General features: G+C 45.4%; 1 protein-coding gene across 2 annotated transcripts in view; it reads right to left on the bottom strand.

Annotated features, from left to right (window-relative positions):
• The window catches only part of ADAT2 (adenosine deaminase tRNA specific 2), a 61,925-nt gene that overhangs the window by 35,855 nt on the left and 7,340 nt on the right, over positions 1 to 18,730 (bottom strand). For both annotated transcript variants that reach the window (XM_069725909.1, XM_069725908.1), the window contains 2 exons: positions 17,799 to 17,903; positions 2,742 to 2,892 (listed from right to left, as the gene is read on the bottom strand). In XM_069725909.1, the coding sequence (XP_069582010.1) occupies positions 2,742 to 2,892; positions 17,799 to 17,903 (256 nt within the window). The remainder of the gene's footprint in view (positions 1 to 2,741; positions 2,893 to 17,798; positions 17,904 to 18,730) is intronic.

Here is an 18,730-nt window from a genome sequence, read left to right on the forward strand (position 1 = left end):
CTTATTTTCACAAGGGTAACAGGAGAAATTAGACCACAAAAGTTGTAGTGCAATTTCTCCTGAGTACGTCGATACCCAATATGTGGGGGTAAACCACTGTTTGGGCGCACGGCAGAGCTCGAAAGGGAAGGAGCGCCGTTTTGGAATGCAGACTTAGATAGAATGATCTGTGGGCGTTATGTTGCGTTTGCAAAGCCCCTGATGTACCTAAACAGTAGTAAACCCCCACAAGTGACCCCGTTTTGGAAACTAGACTCCCCAAGGAACGTATCTAGATGTGTGGTGAGAACTTTGAATGCCCAAGTGCTTCACAGAAGTTTATAATGCAGAGTCCTGAAAATAAAAAAAAAAATTTTTTCCACAAAAAAGATTTTGTAGCCCCCAAGTTTTTATTTTCACAAGGTTAAGAGGAGAAATTGGACCCCAAAAGTTGTTGTCCAATTTATCCAGAGTACGCTGATGCCCCATATGTGGGGGTAACCCACTGTTTGGGCGCACGGCAGAGCTCAGAAGGGATGGAGCACCATTTGACTTTTTGAGCGCAAAATTGGCTGTCGTGTTTGGAGACCCCCTGATGTACCTAAACAGTGGAAAACCCCCCCAATTCTAGCTCCAACACTAACCGCAACACACCCCTAACCCTAATCCCAACCCGATCCATAATCCTAATCCCTAACGATAATCACAACCCTTACCCCAAAACAACCCTAATGTCAACGCTAACCATAACCCTAATAAAAACCCTAAATCCAACACACCCCTAATCCTAATCTCAACCCTAACCTCAAACCTAACCCTAATCCCAATACACCCCTAATCACAACCCTAATCTTAACCCTAATCCCAAACCTAACCCTAATCCCAAGCGTAACCCTAATGCCAACCCTAACCCTAATACCAACCCTAATCCAACCCCTAACCCTAATCCCAACTCTAACCCTAACTTTAGCCGCAACCCTAGCCCTAACTTTAGCCCCAACCCTAACCCTAGCCCTAAGGCTACTTTCACACTTGCGTTTGGCATCCGTCGCAATCCGTCGTTTTGGACAAAAAATGGATCCTGCAAATGTGCCCGCAAGATGCATTTTTTGCCCATAGACTTGTATTGCCGATGGATCGCGATGGATGGCCACACGTCGCGTCCGTCGTGCACTGGATCAGTTGTTTTGGCGGACCGTCGGCACAAAAAAAGTTCAATATAACTTTTTTTGTACGTCGCGTTCGCCATTTCTGACCGCGCATGCGTGGCCGTAACTCCGCCTCCTCCTCCCCGGGACATAGATTGGGCAGCGGATGCGTTGAAAAACTACATCCGCTGCCCACGTTGTGCACAATTTTCAGAACGTGCGTCGGTATGTCAGGCCGACGCATTGCGACGGCCCTGTACCGACGTAAGTGTGAAAGAAGCCTAACCCTAAATTTAGCCCCAACCCTAACCCTAAATTTAGCCCTAACCCTAAATTTAGCCCCAACCGTAGCCCTAACCCTAACCCTAATTTTAGCCCCAACTGCTCTTCTCCTGCCGGCCAGCAGATGGCGACAGATGGCGGGCGCACTGCGCATGCGCCCGCCATTTTCTTTTGCCATGAAGACGCTGGCGGCCAGGAGGAGCAGCAGGAGGACCCAGGGACACCGGTAAGTATGGAAGGTTTCTCGAATCCCCCTATTTCTCTGTCCTCTGATGTGCGTTCACATCAGAGGACAGAGAATTACACTTTGCTTTTTTGTTTTTTTTTGCGGTCGCCGGTAAACAGTTAATTACCGGCGATCGCAAAACGGGTCGGTAAAACCGACCCCGATCATGTTCTTTGGGGTCTCGGCTACCCCCGGCAGCCGAGACCCCGGAGAAAATCGGACTCTGGGGGGCACTATTTACTTTTTCCACAGCGCCGTTAATTAACGGCGCTGTGGTTTAAGTACCCTTAGCGGCCGCCGTTAAAAGGCGTATCGGCGGTCGTTAAGGGGTTAAAGGGGATTGATCAGAATGTGATGTTATTTTGAAATGTTTTATACCTTTGCAAGTTATTTAAATATGCTCTCTTCTGCACTTGCTATGTAATGTCCTTGTATCTTTTCCGAATTTGGTCTTTCAGTTTAAGTAAACAAATCTGGTGATCCTTTTGCATTTATCACGCACTTGCTGTTTTTTGCTGGGAAACTACATTTCCCAGGTGCCTGGAATCGCTTTTCTCGTCTCCTGGCAAGGTACTTGTTTAGGATAAAAGTGATATATACTGTACATGTATAATTTTTCCTTTGGCAAGAATATTTTTGTTGGCTCGTAGAGACTGAACGAAACAAAAATGCTTTTGCCCATGAGTAGCAAAGACAGGCAAACAAGTCTGTAGAAGGGAACTGTGATGCATGAGGAACTCTATGTTCTGCCTGGAGCATATAGAGTCCTGATCATAATGAACTGCGGCATAAATACACAACAGCAACCAGGACACTCGTATTTAATAAGCATTGTACTTCTCACGATAATCTAGTGCACTGAGCTGAGCAGCGACTCCTGCACCGGAGTTAGTTGAATCCATTAATTCACATTGGGGGAGTGTGTTCTGGGGTACACTACACTACTCCCATGGAGAATTTATATCTCTGCAGGGTCAAACAAGTCCTGCATATTACGGATCTGCACCCATCCGCTGGTAGCAAGGCGTAATGGCATGTGCGCGACCTGAGAGACATAGACCTAATACAGGAGAAACAAGGTATCAATGTTCTAACATAAAGGATACGGAGTAAACGTAGAGCACCAGCACACATGATGCACGGCTCCACCGTCACATACAAGATGGTGTTTTCAAAAACTTCCACAGAGTTCTTTCCATTCTTCTTACACCAGGCTAATACCTGATCAATTGCCACCATTTCTGCATGACGTGTAGCCTGTAGAAAGATAATAGGAATTAAACATTTTTTTTTAGTTGGCTGTGTTCTGCTCAAATATTACAAGGAAAACCTATTCTTCAGGGGAAAATGCAATCTAAACGATGTTAATGCAAGATAATATTGGATCACCACTGATTTCTAGAATGCAACTAGAAATCCTACAAATTTCAAATTAAACCTTTATGGATATACATAACCCTTTGCTTTGCGTTTTCTATCAGATTCTTAGTTATTTACAAACAACATAACGTTGAGTGCTCTATAGATCCCTTAAAGGGACTTTCCGCTATTAACCTTTACGTCCCCTTATATTCCTGTAAAACAAACAAAACAGAAATAAAAACCACATATTATACTCACTCTCTCCGAGTCCAGCAGTGCCTCTCCAATGCTGCTCGAGTCTTTGTTTACCAGGTGTATCGTTGATGTCATGACCACAGAGCACATCACTGCTGCAACCAATCACTGAGGTCAGCTAATGTAGACGGCATAAGCTGCTGAGCTCAACGATGTGAACATCAGCTCTGCGCCCATATAGTTGTGATTCACCATTGCAGCTTGGTAAATACCAAAGCACCAGCAGAGAGCCACCACTGAACCCAGGAGACATATCATCTGTAGTTGTGGTTTTAGAGGTATACATGCATGTGGGGACATAAAAGTTGATCTGGAAAACTTCTTTAGTTTCTGAAATCAGAGATGTCCAAGATGATAGGCTTCAAGAATGTGATCTTCCAGTCTATGGCCAGGGTCACACTTGCGTGTGCAATACGAGAAACTCGCGTGAGTCTCTCGCATCAATACCCGGTTCGGACCAGAGTGTTCAGCTACATAGAAATACATGCAGCCGCACACTCTGGTCCCGAGTGCTAGCGTTAGTGGCGGGTATTGATGCGTGAGTTTCTTGCATTGCACACGCAAGTGTGACCCTAGCCTATAGCAGAAGATCAGTTTGCGCCCTACACATTTTCAACTTCTGCAAAACCCCGATTTTTTAATATCGGGACCCATCAGACAAATTCCTACTATGGAAATACTGGGCAATAAACTGCATACATTTCATCAGGAAAGTATAGTAAATTCACAGTATGACTCATAGGAATAGGACAGAACACAGTGATTATCTATATATATATAATTGTCTAATGGTTTTTCCATCTGTCTGTCTGTCTGTCCTGGAAATCCCGGCTCTCTGATTGATTGGTCGAGGCCTGGCGGCCTCGACCAATCAGAGACCGGCACAGCATCGACGTAGAAATCCCACGTCTCTGATTGGTCGAGGCCGCCAGGCCTCGACCAATCAGCGACGGGCACAGCGACGATGATGTCATAATGGTTGCCATGGCGATGATGATGTCATAAAGGTTGCCTCGACCAATCAGCGACGGGCACAGTCTGCCGCGAATTCTGGAATCATCATTGTCCATATATTACAGGGACATGCATATTCTAGAATACCCGATGCGTTAGAAATCCCGCCTCTCTGATTGGTCGAGGCCGCCAGGCCTCGACCAATCAGTGACGGGCACAGCATCGACGTAGAAATCCCGCGTCTCTGATTGGTCGAGGCCTGGCGGCCTCGACCAATCAGAGACGGGCACAGCGACGATGATGTCATAAAGGACGTAGACATCCCGCGGCTCTGATTGGCCTGGCGGCCTCGACCAATCAGTGACGGGCACAGCGACGATGATGTCATAAAGGACGTAGAAATCCCACGTTTCTGATTCAGCGACGGGCACAGTATCGACGTAGATGTCATAATGGTTGCCATGGCGACGATGATGTCATAAAGGTTGCCTCGACCAATCAGCGATGGGCACAGTCTGCCGTGAATTCTGGAATCATCATTGTCCATATACTACGGGGACATGCATATTCTAGAATACCCGATGCGTTAGAATCGGGCCACAATCTAGTATACAGTGGGGAAAAAAGTATTTAGTCAGTCAGCAATAGTGCAAGTTCCACCACTTAAAAAGATGAGAGGCGTCTGTAATTTACATCATAGGTAGACCTCAACAATGGGAGACAAACTGAGAAAAAAAAATCCAGAAAATCACATTGTCTGTTTTTTTATCATTGTTTTTGCATATTATGGTGGAAAATAAGTATTTGGTCAGAAACAAACAATCAAGATTTCTGGCTCTCACAGACCTGTAACTTCTTCTTTAAGAGTCTCCTCTTTCCTCCACTCATTACCTGTAGTAATGGCACCTGTTTAAACTTGTTATCAATATAAAAAGACACCTGTGCACACCCTCAAACAGTCTGACTCCAAACTCCACTATGGTGAAGACCAAAGAGCTGTCAAAGGACACCAGAAACAAAATTGTAGCCCTGCACCAGGCTGGGAAGACTGAATCTGCAATAGCCAACCAGCTTGGAGTGAAGAAATCAACAGTGGGAGCAATAATTAGAAAATGGAAGACATACAAGACCACTGATAATCTCCCTCGATCTGGGGCTCCACGCAAAATCCCACCCCGTGGGGTCAGAATGATCACAAGAACGGTGAGCAAAAATCCCAGAACCACGCGGAGGGACCTAGTGAATGAACTGCAGAGAGCTGGGACCAATGTAACAAGGCCTACCATAAGTAACACACTACGCCACCATGGACTCAGATCCTGCAGTGCCAGACGTGTCCCACTGCTTAAGCCAGTACATGTCCGGGCCCGTCTGAAGTTTGCTAGAGAGCATTTGGATGATCCAGAGGAGTTTTGGGAGAATGTCCTATGGTCTGATGAAACCAAACTGGAACTGTTTGGTAGAAACACAACTTGTCGTGTTTGGAGGAAAAAGAATACTGAGTTGCATCCATCAAACACCATACCTACTGTAAAGCATGGTGGTGGAAACATCATGCTTTGGTGCTGTTTCTCTGCAAAGGGGCCCGGACGACTGATCCGGGTACATGAAAGAATGAATGGGGCCATGTATCGTGAGATTTTGAGTGCAAACCTCCTTCCATCAGCAAGGGCATTGAAGATGAAACGTGGCTGGGTCTTTCAACATGACAATGATCCAAAGCACACCGCCAGGGCAACGAAGGAGTGGCTTCGTAAGAAGCATTTCAAGGTCCTGGAGTGGCCTAGCCAGTCTCCAGATCTCAACCCTATAGAAAACCTTTGGAGGGAGTTGAAAGTCCGTGTTGCCAAGCGAAAAGCCAAAAACATCACTGCTCTAGAAGAGATCTGCATGGAGGAATGGGCCAACATACCAACAACAGTGTGTGGCAACCTTGTGAAGACTTACAGAAAACGTTTGACCTCTGTCATTGCCAACAAAGGATATATTACAAAGTATTGAGATGAAATTTTGTTTCTGACCAAATACTTATTTTCCACCATAATATGCAAATAAAATGTTAAAAAAACAGACAATGTGATTTTCTGGATTTTTTTTTCTCAGTTTGTCTCCCATAGTTGAGGTCTACCTATGATGTAAATTACAGACGCCTCTCATCTTTTTAAGTGGTGGAACTTGCACTATTGCTGACTGACTAAATACTTTTTTGCCCCACTGTATATATAATATTATATCTATATATATAATTGCCTAAGGGTTTTTCCGTCTGTCTGTCTTTCTGTCTGTCGGTCCTGGAAATCCCGCCTCTCTGATTGGTCGAGGCCGCCAGGCCTCGACCAATCAGCAACGGGCACAGTATCGACGTAGATGTCATAATGGTTGCCATGGCGATGATGATGTCATAAAGGTTGCCTCGACCAATCAGCGACGGGCACAGTCTGCCGCGAATTCTGGAATCATCATTGTCCATATACTACGGGGACATGCATATTCTAGAATACCCGATGCGTTAGAATCGGGCCACAATCTAGTATATATATATATATTTATTTATTTTTTTATTAATGCAGTGCGTACATAGTTTAATGCCAGCTGAGAAAAAGGTGACAGCTGATGTTTATAGTCTGGGAAGGGGGTAATAAACATGGCGCTTCCATGGGTATTAATATCAGCTCTCAGCTGTCTACTTCGCCCCTAAGGCTATATTCACACTTTGCGGATTTTGCTGCGGATCCGCAGCGGATTTGACCGCTGCGGATCCGCAGCAGTTTCCCATGAGTTTACATTTCAATGTAAACCTATGGGAAACAAAAAACGCTGTGCACATGCTGCAGAAAAATCCGCGCGGAAACGCTGCGGATTACATTCCGCAGCATGTCACTTCTTTTCTGCGGATTTTCACCTGCTCCAATAGAAAACTGCAGATGAAAATCCGCAGAAGAAAACGCAGTAAAAACCGCGATAAATCCGCAGTAAAAACCGCGATGGGTTTTCACTGCGGATTTTGCAATTCTGCTGCGGAAAAATCCGCAGTGGAATCTGCAGAGTGTGAACATAGCCTAACAAGGGGTGACCTCCCAATTCTCATGCAACAATGTCAGCGAGTTTACCGGAGTTCACCTTACTGACATCAGTGCTAGGCATCTCCTGGATGCAGGGCTGAGCAGTCGCATCATGTCACCACTCAGCAATGCATCCAGATGTAGCAGAGTTGGGCTCATCAAGGGACAAATGGATTATAGGCAGAAAGGTGAGGAATACTGTGTTTTTTAATTTTACATTAATAAATGGGTAAAAGAGGGTTGGGAACTTCTATTTCTGATACATGTATTTGTGTTTTTATTTAAATTAAAAGGACTTTACTTGGTCGGTGTCTTTATTACATTTGAGTATGGTGATAGTAATGGGGGTATTTTATAGACCTCTACATTACTAACCCCTGGGCTTGATGTCAGCTGACATTACAAAGCGGACATCAACCCCAATACTATTACCCCACTTGCCACTGCACCAGGGCAAGAGTGGAAGCTAAGCGCCAGAATTGGCGCATCTCATGGATGTGCCATTTCTGGGGCGGCTGAGGGCTGAGGTCTTAGTCTGGGAGGGGGCCAATATCCATGGCCTCTTCCTAGGCTATTAATGTCAGCTAGCAGCTGTCTACCTAGCTTTTGCTCGTCATTAATTATAGGAGGGATACCACATCATTTTTTTTTTGGTAATAACCAGTAAAGGCTAAGTAGACAGCTGTAAGCTGTGTGAGGCAGTGACTGGTGTTACCTGTAGGGAATCGCTGTACATTCCCCCTGGATGCGCATGGAGGTGTATTGATATCATGAGAGAACATTGTAGTCACAAGCATAGCTGTGATTGCAATGCAGATTAAAGTGAGCATAGACACAAAACCTATACAGAAAAGAAATACCACTATTATGAAAATATAAAGCACCATGAATACCAAGAAACCATAATATATACCCCAAAAAAAGTATTCAAAAAGTGAATAAAATGTTGAATAAATTTTATTTTATTAATATTCAAATCATGATTATACACGAAACCATTAAAAAATGAATCATAACCACATCACAATGCACAAGAATTTTATTAAAAATAGTTAAAACCACATGATGCTCAATAAAAAAAAATATTTTGTATGTAGAAAAATACATGAAATTATATATATATATATATATATATATATATATTATATATATATATATATATATATATATATATATATTTGCCTAAGGGTTTTTCCGTCTGTCTGTCTGTCCTGGAAATCCCGCGTCTGATTGGTCGAGGCCGCCAGGTCTCGACCGATCAGAGACCGGCACAGCATCGATGTAGAAATCCCGCGTCTCTGATTGGTCGAGGCCGCCAGGCCTCGACCAATCAGCAACGGGCACAGCGACGATGATGTCATAATGGTTGCCATGGCGACGATGATGTCATAAAGGTTGCCTCGACCAATCAGCAACGGGCACAGCGACGATGATGTCATAATGGTTGCCATGGCGACGATGATGTCATAAAGGTTGCCTCGACCAATCAGCGACGGGCACAGTCTGCCGCGAATTCTGGAATCATCATTGTCCATATACTACAGGGACATTCATATTCTAGAATACCTGATGTATATATACTAGATTGTGGCCCGATTCTAATGCAGTGGGTATTCTAGAATATGCATGTCCACGTAGTATATTGCACAGCCCACGTAGTATATTGTCCAGCCATGTAGTATATTGCCCAGTCACGTACTATATTGCCCAGTCACGTACTATATTGCCCAGCCACGTACTATATTGCCCAGCCACGTACTATATTGCTCAGCCAAGTAGTATATTGCCCAGCCACGTAGTATATTGCCCAGCCACATACTATATTGCCCAGCCACATACTATATTGCCCAGCCACATACTATATTGCCCAGCCACGTAGTTTATTGCCCAGCAATGGAGTATACAGCACAGAGCCACGTAGTATACAGACTTAAAATAAACATATACTCACCCTCTGAAAGCCCGTTGAAGTCCTGGCCCTGTGTGCGGTGCACGCGGCAGCTTCCGGTCCCAGGGTTGGTATGGGCGCAGGACCTGTGATGACGTTGCGGTCACATGACCACGACCTCGTGGCAGATCCTTCTTGCATACCATCCTTGCCACCGGAACCTGCCGCTTGCATGGAGCGGTCACCGGAGCGTCGCGAGGAACGGGAAAGGTAGCGGAAAGTGAGTATATAAATGATTTTTTAACATTAAATCTTTTGACTATTGATGCTGCATACGCATCATCAATAGTAAAAAGTTGGTCACACAGGGTTAATAGCTGCGTTAATGGAGTGCGTTACACCGCGGTCCATTAACACTGGCATTAACCCTGTGTGAGGGTTGACTGGAGGTGAGTATGGAGCGGGCACTGACTGTGGGGAGGAAGGAGCGGCCATTTTTCCGCCGGACTGTGCCGGTCGCTGATTGGTCGTGGCTGTTTTGCCGCGACCAATCAGTGACTTGGATTTCCATGACAGACAGAGGCTGCGACCAATGAATATCTGTGACAGACAGACAGAAAGACAGAAGTGACCCGTAGATGATGATAATAATAATAATAATAATAATAATAATAATATTATATATATATATATAGAAAAATATGTGTCTAGCAGGGGACAGGGAGCAGCAGACTGTGTGGCAACAAGTATATAATAATAAAATTATTATTTTTGAATACTTGTTTGGGGGTATATAAAGTGAGTATAGGTCTTGGACATGCTGGTTGTCCAAGGCAGATTTAGGGAAAACCTGCTCTGGGCCTTTGTGTATTGAAACAGACTGCAGGACGGTAGCTGCAGTCCGTTTCATTCCTGGCCGGGGTTTACATGTGGCTGAAGGCCAGTATAGGGCTTGGGTGTGTCAGGATCAGTGTGAGCCTGGGGTTTGGAGGAATACAGAGCAGTCGGCTCTGCAGCGCTCTACCTGTGTGAGGCAACACAGGCCAGCGGAGCCAAACAGCCAGGGGGAGCTGAGAAGTCTGGCACCCACAGCGGTGCAGTTGCCCACGGCAACTAGTCTAGAAGGTGGACTGGCGTGTTAGTGACAGCAAACTGGAGGATATGATTCCCGGCTGCGATCCAGAGGATATTGTGTGCTGTGCATTATTTGTGAGTTAAACATTAAAGAGACCTTTTGCTTTGAACTTTGCTGGGTCACTGCATAGTGTGCTACCGCTGCACTACAGCTGATATTAATATCCTGCGAAGCTCCATGTTTATTAACCACTTCCCTGACTATAAACATCAGCGCCCAGGTGTCTGCTTTCCCTCAGGTGGCTAGGAAAAATAAGGGCGACTGCATGCCATTTTTTTCTATAATTTATTTATGATCTATATACATATATAATCTGTGTAGTGCAACTCACTATAAATCTCAATGACATCTATGTATCCATCTACTTATAGCTGTAAATAAGATTGTTTTATTAGTTAGCAAACTAGCTTCAAATGACAATTACAGTATAGCACTCAGCTGTGTTATACGCTAGTGTGACCCTGGCCTTAAGGTACCTTCACCCTAAGCGAGGTCGCTAGCGAGATCGCTGCTGAGTCACAAGTTTTGTGACGCAACAGCGACCTCAGTAGCGATCTCGCTATGTTTGACACGTAGCAGCGACCAGGCCCCTGCTGTGAGATCGCTGGTCGTGTCGGAATGACCTGGACCTTTTTTTGATCGTTGAGGTCCCGCTGGGTAACACACATCGCTGTGTTTGACACCTTACCAACGACCTCGTTGACGACTCAGACACTGACACATAGGCGTGCATTTGCGTTGCCTTTTCCGCACCCCTCCGCTCCGATTGGTGGTCGCTACTGCGTTCTGATTGGCGGTCATGCCTTCAACAGAAGGCGACATAGTAGAACGCAGTAGCGACCACCAATCGGAACTGAATAGGCGCGGAAAAGGCAACGCAAATGCACGCTTGTGTGACTACAACGTCACACAGGACGTCCCTCATCGAGGTCTGAATCGTCATAATAGCTGTTGTGAATTCTGTGGCTGAATTCACTCCTGTGGTCACAAGTGGTACTGCAGCTTCTGAGCTTCCTCCCTCAGGTGTTCTGGTGAGCTCGTTAACTGCTTCATTACTTAACTCCGCCTGATGCTGCTATCCTTGCTCCTTGTCAATGTTTCAGTGTTGGATCTGAGCTTCTCCTGATTGTTCCTGTGACCTGCTGCTCTGTATAGCTAAGTGCTTTTTGTTTTTTTGTTGCTTTTTTTCTGTCCAGCTTGTCTTTTGTTTTGCTGGAAGCTCTGAGACGCAAAGGGTGTACCGCCGTGCCGTTAGTTCGGCACGGTGGTTTTTTTTTTGCCCCCTTTGCGTGGCTTTGCTTTAGGGTTTTTTGTAGACTGCAAAGTTCGCTTTACTGTCCTCGCTCTGTCCTAGAATATCGGGCCCCACTTTGCTGAATCTATTTCATCCCTACGTTTTGTCTTTTCATCTTACTCACAGTCATTATATGTGGGGGGCTGCCTTTTCCTTTGGGGAATTTCTCTGGGGCAAGTCAGGCCTATTTTTCTATCTTCAGGCTAGCTAGTTTCTTAGGCTGTGCCGAGTTGCCTAGGTAGTTGTTAGGCGCAATCCACAGCCGCTTTTAGTTGTGTTTAGGATAGGATCAGGTGTGCAGTCTACAGAGTTTCCACGTCTCAGAGCTCGTTCTTGTATTTTTGGGTATTTGTCAGATCACTGTGTGCGCTCTGATCGCTAAGCACACTGTGTTTCTGGATTGCCTTCATAACACCTGTCATTAGCAAACATAACAGTACAAGGAGCCCCAACTAATGATTCTCAATAGAGGGAAAGAAAAAGTTCTGACATCATTTTTTTTTTTTTTTTCTGCTCTGTGTTCACTTTTTTTTTCCCCCTAGACATTTGGGCGATTCTGGACACAGGTGTGGACATGGATATTCAGGGTCTGTGCTCTTCAATGGATAATCTCGTTATAAATGTACAAAAAATTCAAGATACTATTGATCAGAAATCTATGTTAGAACCAAGAATTCCTATTCCTGATTTGTTTTTTGGAGATAGAACTAAGTTTCTAAGTTTCAAAAATAATTGTAAGCTATTTCTGGCCTTGAAACCTCATTCTTCTGGTAATCCTATTCAACAGGTTTTGATTATTATTTCTTTTTTGCGCGGCGACCCTCAAGACTGGGCATTTTCTCTTGCGCCAGGAGACCCTGCATTGAGTAGTGTCGATGCGTTTTTCCTGGCGCTCGGATTGCTGTACGATGAGCCTAATTCAGTGGATCAGGCTGAGAAAAATTTGCTGGCTTTGTGCCAGGGTCAGGATGATATAGAAGTATATTGTCAGAAATTTAGGAAATGGTCAGTACTCACTCAGTGGAATGAATCTGCGCTGGCAGCTTTGTTCAGAAAGGGTGTCTCTGAGGCTCTTAAGGATGTCATGGTGGGATTTCCTATGCCTGCTGGTTTGAATGAGTCTTTGTCTTTGGCCATTCAGATCGGTCGACGCTTGCGCGAGCGTAAATCTGTGCACCATTTGGCGGTACTGCCTGAGGTTAAACCTGAGCCTATGCAGTGCGATAGGACTATGACTAGAGTTGAACGGCAGGAATACAGACGTCTGAATGGTCTGTGTTTCTACTGTGGTGATTCCACTCATGCTATTTCTGATTGTCCTAAGCGCACTAAGCGGTCCGCTAGGTCTGCCGTCATTGGTACTGTACAGTCCAAATTCCTTCTGTCCATTACCTTGATATGCTCTTTGTCGTCGTTTTCTGTCATGGCGTTTGTGGATTCGGGCGCTGCCCTGAATCTGATGGATTTGGATTATGCTAAACGTTGTGGGTTTTTCTTGGAGCCTTTGCAGTGTCCTATTCCATTGAGAGGAATTGATGCTACACCTTTGGCCAAGAATAAACCTCAATACTGGGCCCAGCTGACCATGTGCATGGCTCCTGCACATCAGGAAGTTATTCGCTTTCTGGTGTTGCATAATCTGCATGATGTGGTCGTGTTGGGGTTGCCATGGCTACAAACCCATAATCCAGTATTGGATTGGAATTCCATGTCGGTATCCAGCTGGGGTTGTCAGGGGGTACATGGTGATGTTCCATTTTTGTCGATTTCGTCATCCACCCCTTCTGAGGTCCCAGAGTTCTTGTCTGATTATCAGGATGTATTTGAAGAGCCCAAGTCCGATGCTCTACCTCCGCATAGGGATTGTGATTGTGCTATCAATTTGATTCCTGGTAGTAAATTCCCTAAAGGTCGATTATTTAATTTATCCGTGCCCGAACACGCCGCTATGCGCAGTTATGTGAAGGAATCCCTGGAGAAGGGACATATTCGCCCATCGTCATCACCACTGGGAGCAGGGTTCTTCTTTGTAGCCAAGAAGGATGGTTCGCTGAGACCGTGTATTGATTACCGCCTTCTTAATAAGATCACTGTTAAATTTCAGTATCCCTTGCCATTGTTATCTGACTTGTTTGCTCGGATTAAGGGGGCTAGTTGGTTCACTAAGATAGATCTTCGTGGTGCGTATAATCTGGTGAGAATCAGGCAAGGAGATGAATGGAAAACTGCATTCAATACGCCCGAGGGTCATTTTGAGTATCTAGTGATGCCGTTCGGACTTGCCAATGCTCCATCTGTGTTTCAGTCTTTTATGCATGACATCTTCCGTGAGTATCTGGATAAATTCCTGATTGTTTACTTGGATGACATTTTGATCTTCTCAGATGATTGGGAGTCTCATGTGAAGCAGGTCAGAATGGTTTTTCAGGTCCTGCGTGCTAACTCTTTGTTTGTGAAGGGATCAAAGTGTCTCTTCGGTGTGCAGAAAGTTTCATTTTTGGGGTTCATCTTTACCCCTTCTACTATCGAGATGGATCCAGTTAAGGTCCAAGCCATCCAGGATTGGATTCAGCCGACATCTCTGAAAAGTCTGCAAAAGTTCCTGGGCTTTGCTAATTTTTATCGTCGCTTCATCTGTAATTTTTCTAGCATTGCCAAACCATTGACCGATTTGACCAAGAAGGGTGCTGATTTGGTTAATTGGTCTTCTGCTGCTGTGGAAGCTTTTCAGGAGTTGAAGCGTCATTTTTGTTCTGCCCCTGTGTTGTGTCAGCCAGATGTTTCTCTTCCGTTCCAGGTCGAGGTTGATGCTTCTGAGATTGGAGCAGGGGCGGTTTTGTCACAGAGAGGTTCTGATTGCTCAGTGATGAAACCATGTGCTTTCTTTTCCAGGAAGTTTTCGCCCGCTGAGCGTAATTATGATGTGGGCAATCGAGAGTTGCTGGCCATGAAGTGGGCATTCGAGGAGTGGCGTCATTGGCTTGAAGGAGCTAAGCATCGCGTGGTGGTATTGACTGATCATAAGAACTTGACTTATCTCGAGTCTGCCAAGCGCTTGAATCCTAGACAGGCCCGTTGGTCGTTATTTTTTTGCCCGCTTCGACTTTGTGATTTCGTACCTTCCGGGCTCTAAAAATGTGAAGGCGGATGCTCTGTCTAGGAGTTTTGTGGCCGACTCTCCGGGTTTATCTGAGCCAGCGGGTATCCTCAAGGAAGGAGTCATTGTGTCTGCCATCTCCCCTGATTTGCGGCGGGTGCTGCAAAAATTTCAGGCGAATAAACCTGATCGTTGTCCAGCAGAGAAACTGTTCGTCCCTGATAGGTGGACTAATAAACTTATCTCTGAACTTCATTGTTCGGTGTTGGCTGGTCATCCTGGAATCTTTGGTACCAGAGAGTTAGTGGCTAGATCCTTCTGGTGGCCATCTCTGTCACGGGATGTACGTACTTTTGTGCAGTCCTGTGGGATTTGTGCTAGGGCTAAGCCCTGCTGTTCTCGTGCCAGTGGGTTGCTTTTGCCCTTGCCGGTCCCAAAGAGGCCTTGGACACATATTTCGATGGATTTCATTTCTGACCTTCCCGTTTCTCAAAAGATGTCAGTCATTTGGGTGGTCTGTGATCGCTTTTCTAAAATGGTCCATCTGGTGCCCTTGGCTAAATTGCCTTCCTCCTGATTTGGTACCTTTGTTCTTTCAGCATGTGGTTCGGTTGCATGGCATTCCTGAGAATATTGTTTCTGACAGAGGTTCCCAGTTTGTTTCAAGGTTTTGGCGAGCCTTTTGTGGTAGGATGGGCATTGACCTATCCTTTTCCTCGGCTTTCCATCCTCAGACTAATGGCCAGACCAAACGAACCAATCAGACCTTGGAAACATATCTGAGATGTTTTGTTTCTGCAGACCAGGATGATTGGGTGTCCTTTTTGCCGTTGGCTGAGTTCGCCCTTAATAATCGGGCCAGCTCGGCTACCTTGGTTTCTCCATTTTTTTGCAATTCTGGGTTCCATCCTCGTTTCTCTTCAGGACAGGTTGAGTCTTCGGACTGTCCTGGTGTGGATTCTGTGGTGGATAGGTTGCAGCAGATCTGGACTCAGGTAGTGGACAATTTGATCTTGTCCCAGGAGAAAGCTCAACTTTTCGCTAATCGCAGACGCCGTGTGGGTCCCCGACTTCGTGTTGGGGATCTGGTTTGGTTATCTTCTCCTCATATTCCTATGAAAGTTTCCTCTCCTAAATTTAAACCTCGTTTTATTGGTCCGTATAGGATTTCTGAGGTTCTCAATCCTGTGTCTTTTCGTTTGACCCTCCCAGACTCCTTTTCCATACATAATGTATTCCATAGGTCGTTGTTGCGGAGATACGTGGCACCTATGGTTCCATCTGTTGAGCCTCCTGCCCCGGTTTTGGTGGAGGGGGAATTGGAGTATATTGTGGAGAAGATTTTGGATTCCCGTGTTTCTAGACGGAAACTCCAGTATCTGGTTAAATGGAAGGGTTATGCTCAGGAAGATAATTCCTGGGTTTTTGCCTCTGATGTTCATGCTTCCGATCTTGTTCGTGCCTTTCATGCGGCTCATCCTGGTCGGCCTGGGGGCTCTGGTGAGGGTTCGGTGACCCCTCCTCAAGGGGGGGGTACTGTTGTGAATTCTGTGGCTGAATTCACTCCTGTGGTCACAAGTGGTACTGCAGCTTCTGAGCTTCCTCTCTCAGGTGTTCTGGTGAGCTCGTTAACTGCTTCATTACTTAAGTCCGCCTGATGCTGCTATCCTTGCTCCTTGTCAATGTTTCAGTGTTGGATCTGAGCTTCTCCTGATTGTTCCTGTGACCTGCTGCTCTGTATAGCTAAGTGCTTTTTGTTTTTTTGTTGCTTTTTTTCTGTCCAGCTTGTCTTTTGTTTTGCTGGAAGCTCTGAGACGCAAAGGGTGTACCGCCGTGCCGTTAGTTCGGCACGGTGGTTTTTTTTTGCCCCCTTTGCGTGGTTTTGCTTTAGGGTTTTTTGTAGACTGCAAAGTTCGCTTTACTGTCCTCGCTCTGTCCTAGAATATCGGGCCCCACTTTGCTGAATCTATTTCATCCCTACGTTTTGTCTTTTCATCTTACTCACAGTCATTATATGTGGGGGGCTGCCTTTTCCTTTGGGGAATTTCTCTGGGGCAAGTCAGGCCTATTTTTCTATCTTCAGGCTAGCTAGTTTCTTAGGCTGTGCCGAGTTGCCTAGGTAGTTGTTAGGCGCAATCCACAGCCGCTTTTAGTTGTGTTTAGGATAGGATCAGGTGTGCAGTCTACAGAGTTTCCACGTCTCAGAGCTCGTTCTTGTATTTTTGGGTATTTGTCAGATCACTGTGTGCGCTCTGATCGCTAAGCACACTGTGTTTCTGGATTGCCTTCATAACACCTGTCATTAGCAAACATAACAAATAGCTGCCATGTGACAGGGTCACAGCGACCAACGACATCGTTGTACAGGTCACTACAGGTCGCCGCATCGCTGCTGCGTCGTTGGGAAGATCTCACTGTTTGACATCTCACCAGCGACCACATAGCGACGCAGCAACGATCCCCGACAGGACGTATCGTTGTCGGGATCGCTTTAGCGTCGCTAAGTGTGACGGGGCCCTTAGATCTGCTCTGACTTCTGCAATCCACAATGTACTGTATGATTAGTGTTCATAGTGAAGGCAATATCCATTGCAGACTAAATAGCATTAGCTTTAGTGCTGGAGAAATAAAGAAAGTTTATGCTCCTCATGCTCGGCAGATCATGCTTCTATGCACTGACTCATCTCTAGTCCTCTTTTACACGGTTTCATATGCAGTTCAGAGTAAGGCTGCCGTCACACTCGCAGTATTTGGTCAGGATTTTTCATCAGTATTTGTAAGCCAAAACCAGGAGTGGAACAATTAGAGGAAATGTATAATAGAAACATATGCACCACTTCTGTATTTATCACCCACTCCTGGTTTTGGATTACAAATACTGATGAAAAATCCTGACCAAATACTGCTAGTGTGATGGCAGCCTAAATCTGAGATTTTAGGATGCACCCTGTAGCATGTTGGGAGCTAAGTTGAAATGACTGTTGATGAATGTTGCTCCATTCTCATAATGGTATAGTCATCTGTTATTACAGGGAACATGATCAGGAATTTTCAATACACTATTCTATTCTTAATGTATCTATTGACGTTGATTTTGTTATAGAGTCTACACATACGTTTTTTGTTTCGTTAACTTCATTTCTTCCTTGCCCCACAATCTGCTTGTCATGGATCATGAGACATCCAACCGGGACTTCACCATTATCCAAGGCATCTTGAGCCTGTGCATAGAGGAGAAATAAGCCATTAATAAATTGTGGCCAACTAAAATACAGTAGCTCGAAAAAGTATTCATACCTCATGAACCTTTTCACATTTTTTCACATTACACGTGCAAATGTAAAATCCTAATAAATGTATTTTATGTGATATACCAACACAAAGTAGCAAGTATTTATGAAATATAAAATAAATGATACATGGTCTTCTAATAATTTAAAAAATATAAATCTGAAAATTGTAACATGCATTTGTATTCAGCCCCCTGAAGTCTGAAAGCCCTAAATAAAACCCTGAGTGACCAATTGCCTCCGGAAGTCACATACCGTATATACTCGAGTATAAGCAGAGATATTAAGCCCAAAAAAATGGGCTGAAAGTGCCCCTCTCGGCTTATACTCGAGTCATGGTCGGCGGGTGAGGGGGAGCGACGCCTGTCAAATACTCACCTGCTCCCGGTGCTCCTGATGCGGTCCCTGCATGGCCGCGGCAGCTTCTTCCTCTGTTCAGCGGTCACTGGCACCGCTCATTACAGTAATGAATTTGGACTCCACTCCCATAGGGGTGGAGCCGCATATTCATTACTGTAATGAAATGTACCAGTGACCGCTCATTACAGGAAGAAGCTGCCGCGCCCGGAGACCGTGGGACATGCAGGGACCGCGTCAGGAGCAGGTGAGTATTTCACCACGTTCCACCGACGCTCCGTCTTCCGCGTCCTCTGCACTGACTGTTCAGGTCAGAGGGCGCGATGACGTACTAGTGTGCGCACCACCCTCTGCCTGAACAGTCAGTGCGGAAAGACGGGACGCTGAGGAGCAGCGGGCAG

The sequence above is a fragment of the Ranitomeya imitator genome, chromosome 5, assembly GCF_032444005.1.
Source record: "Ranitomeya imitator isolate aRanImi1 chromosome 5, aRanImi1.pri, whole genome shotgun sequence".
Taxonomy (NCBI): domain Eukaryota; kingdom Metazoa; phylum Chordata; class Amphibia; order Anura; family Dendrobatidae; genus Ranitomeya; species Ranitomeya imitator.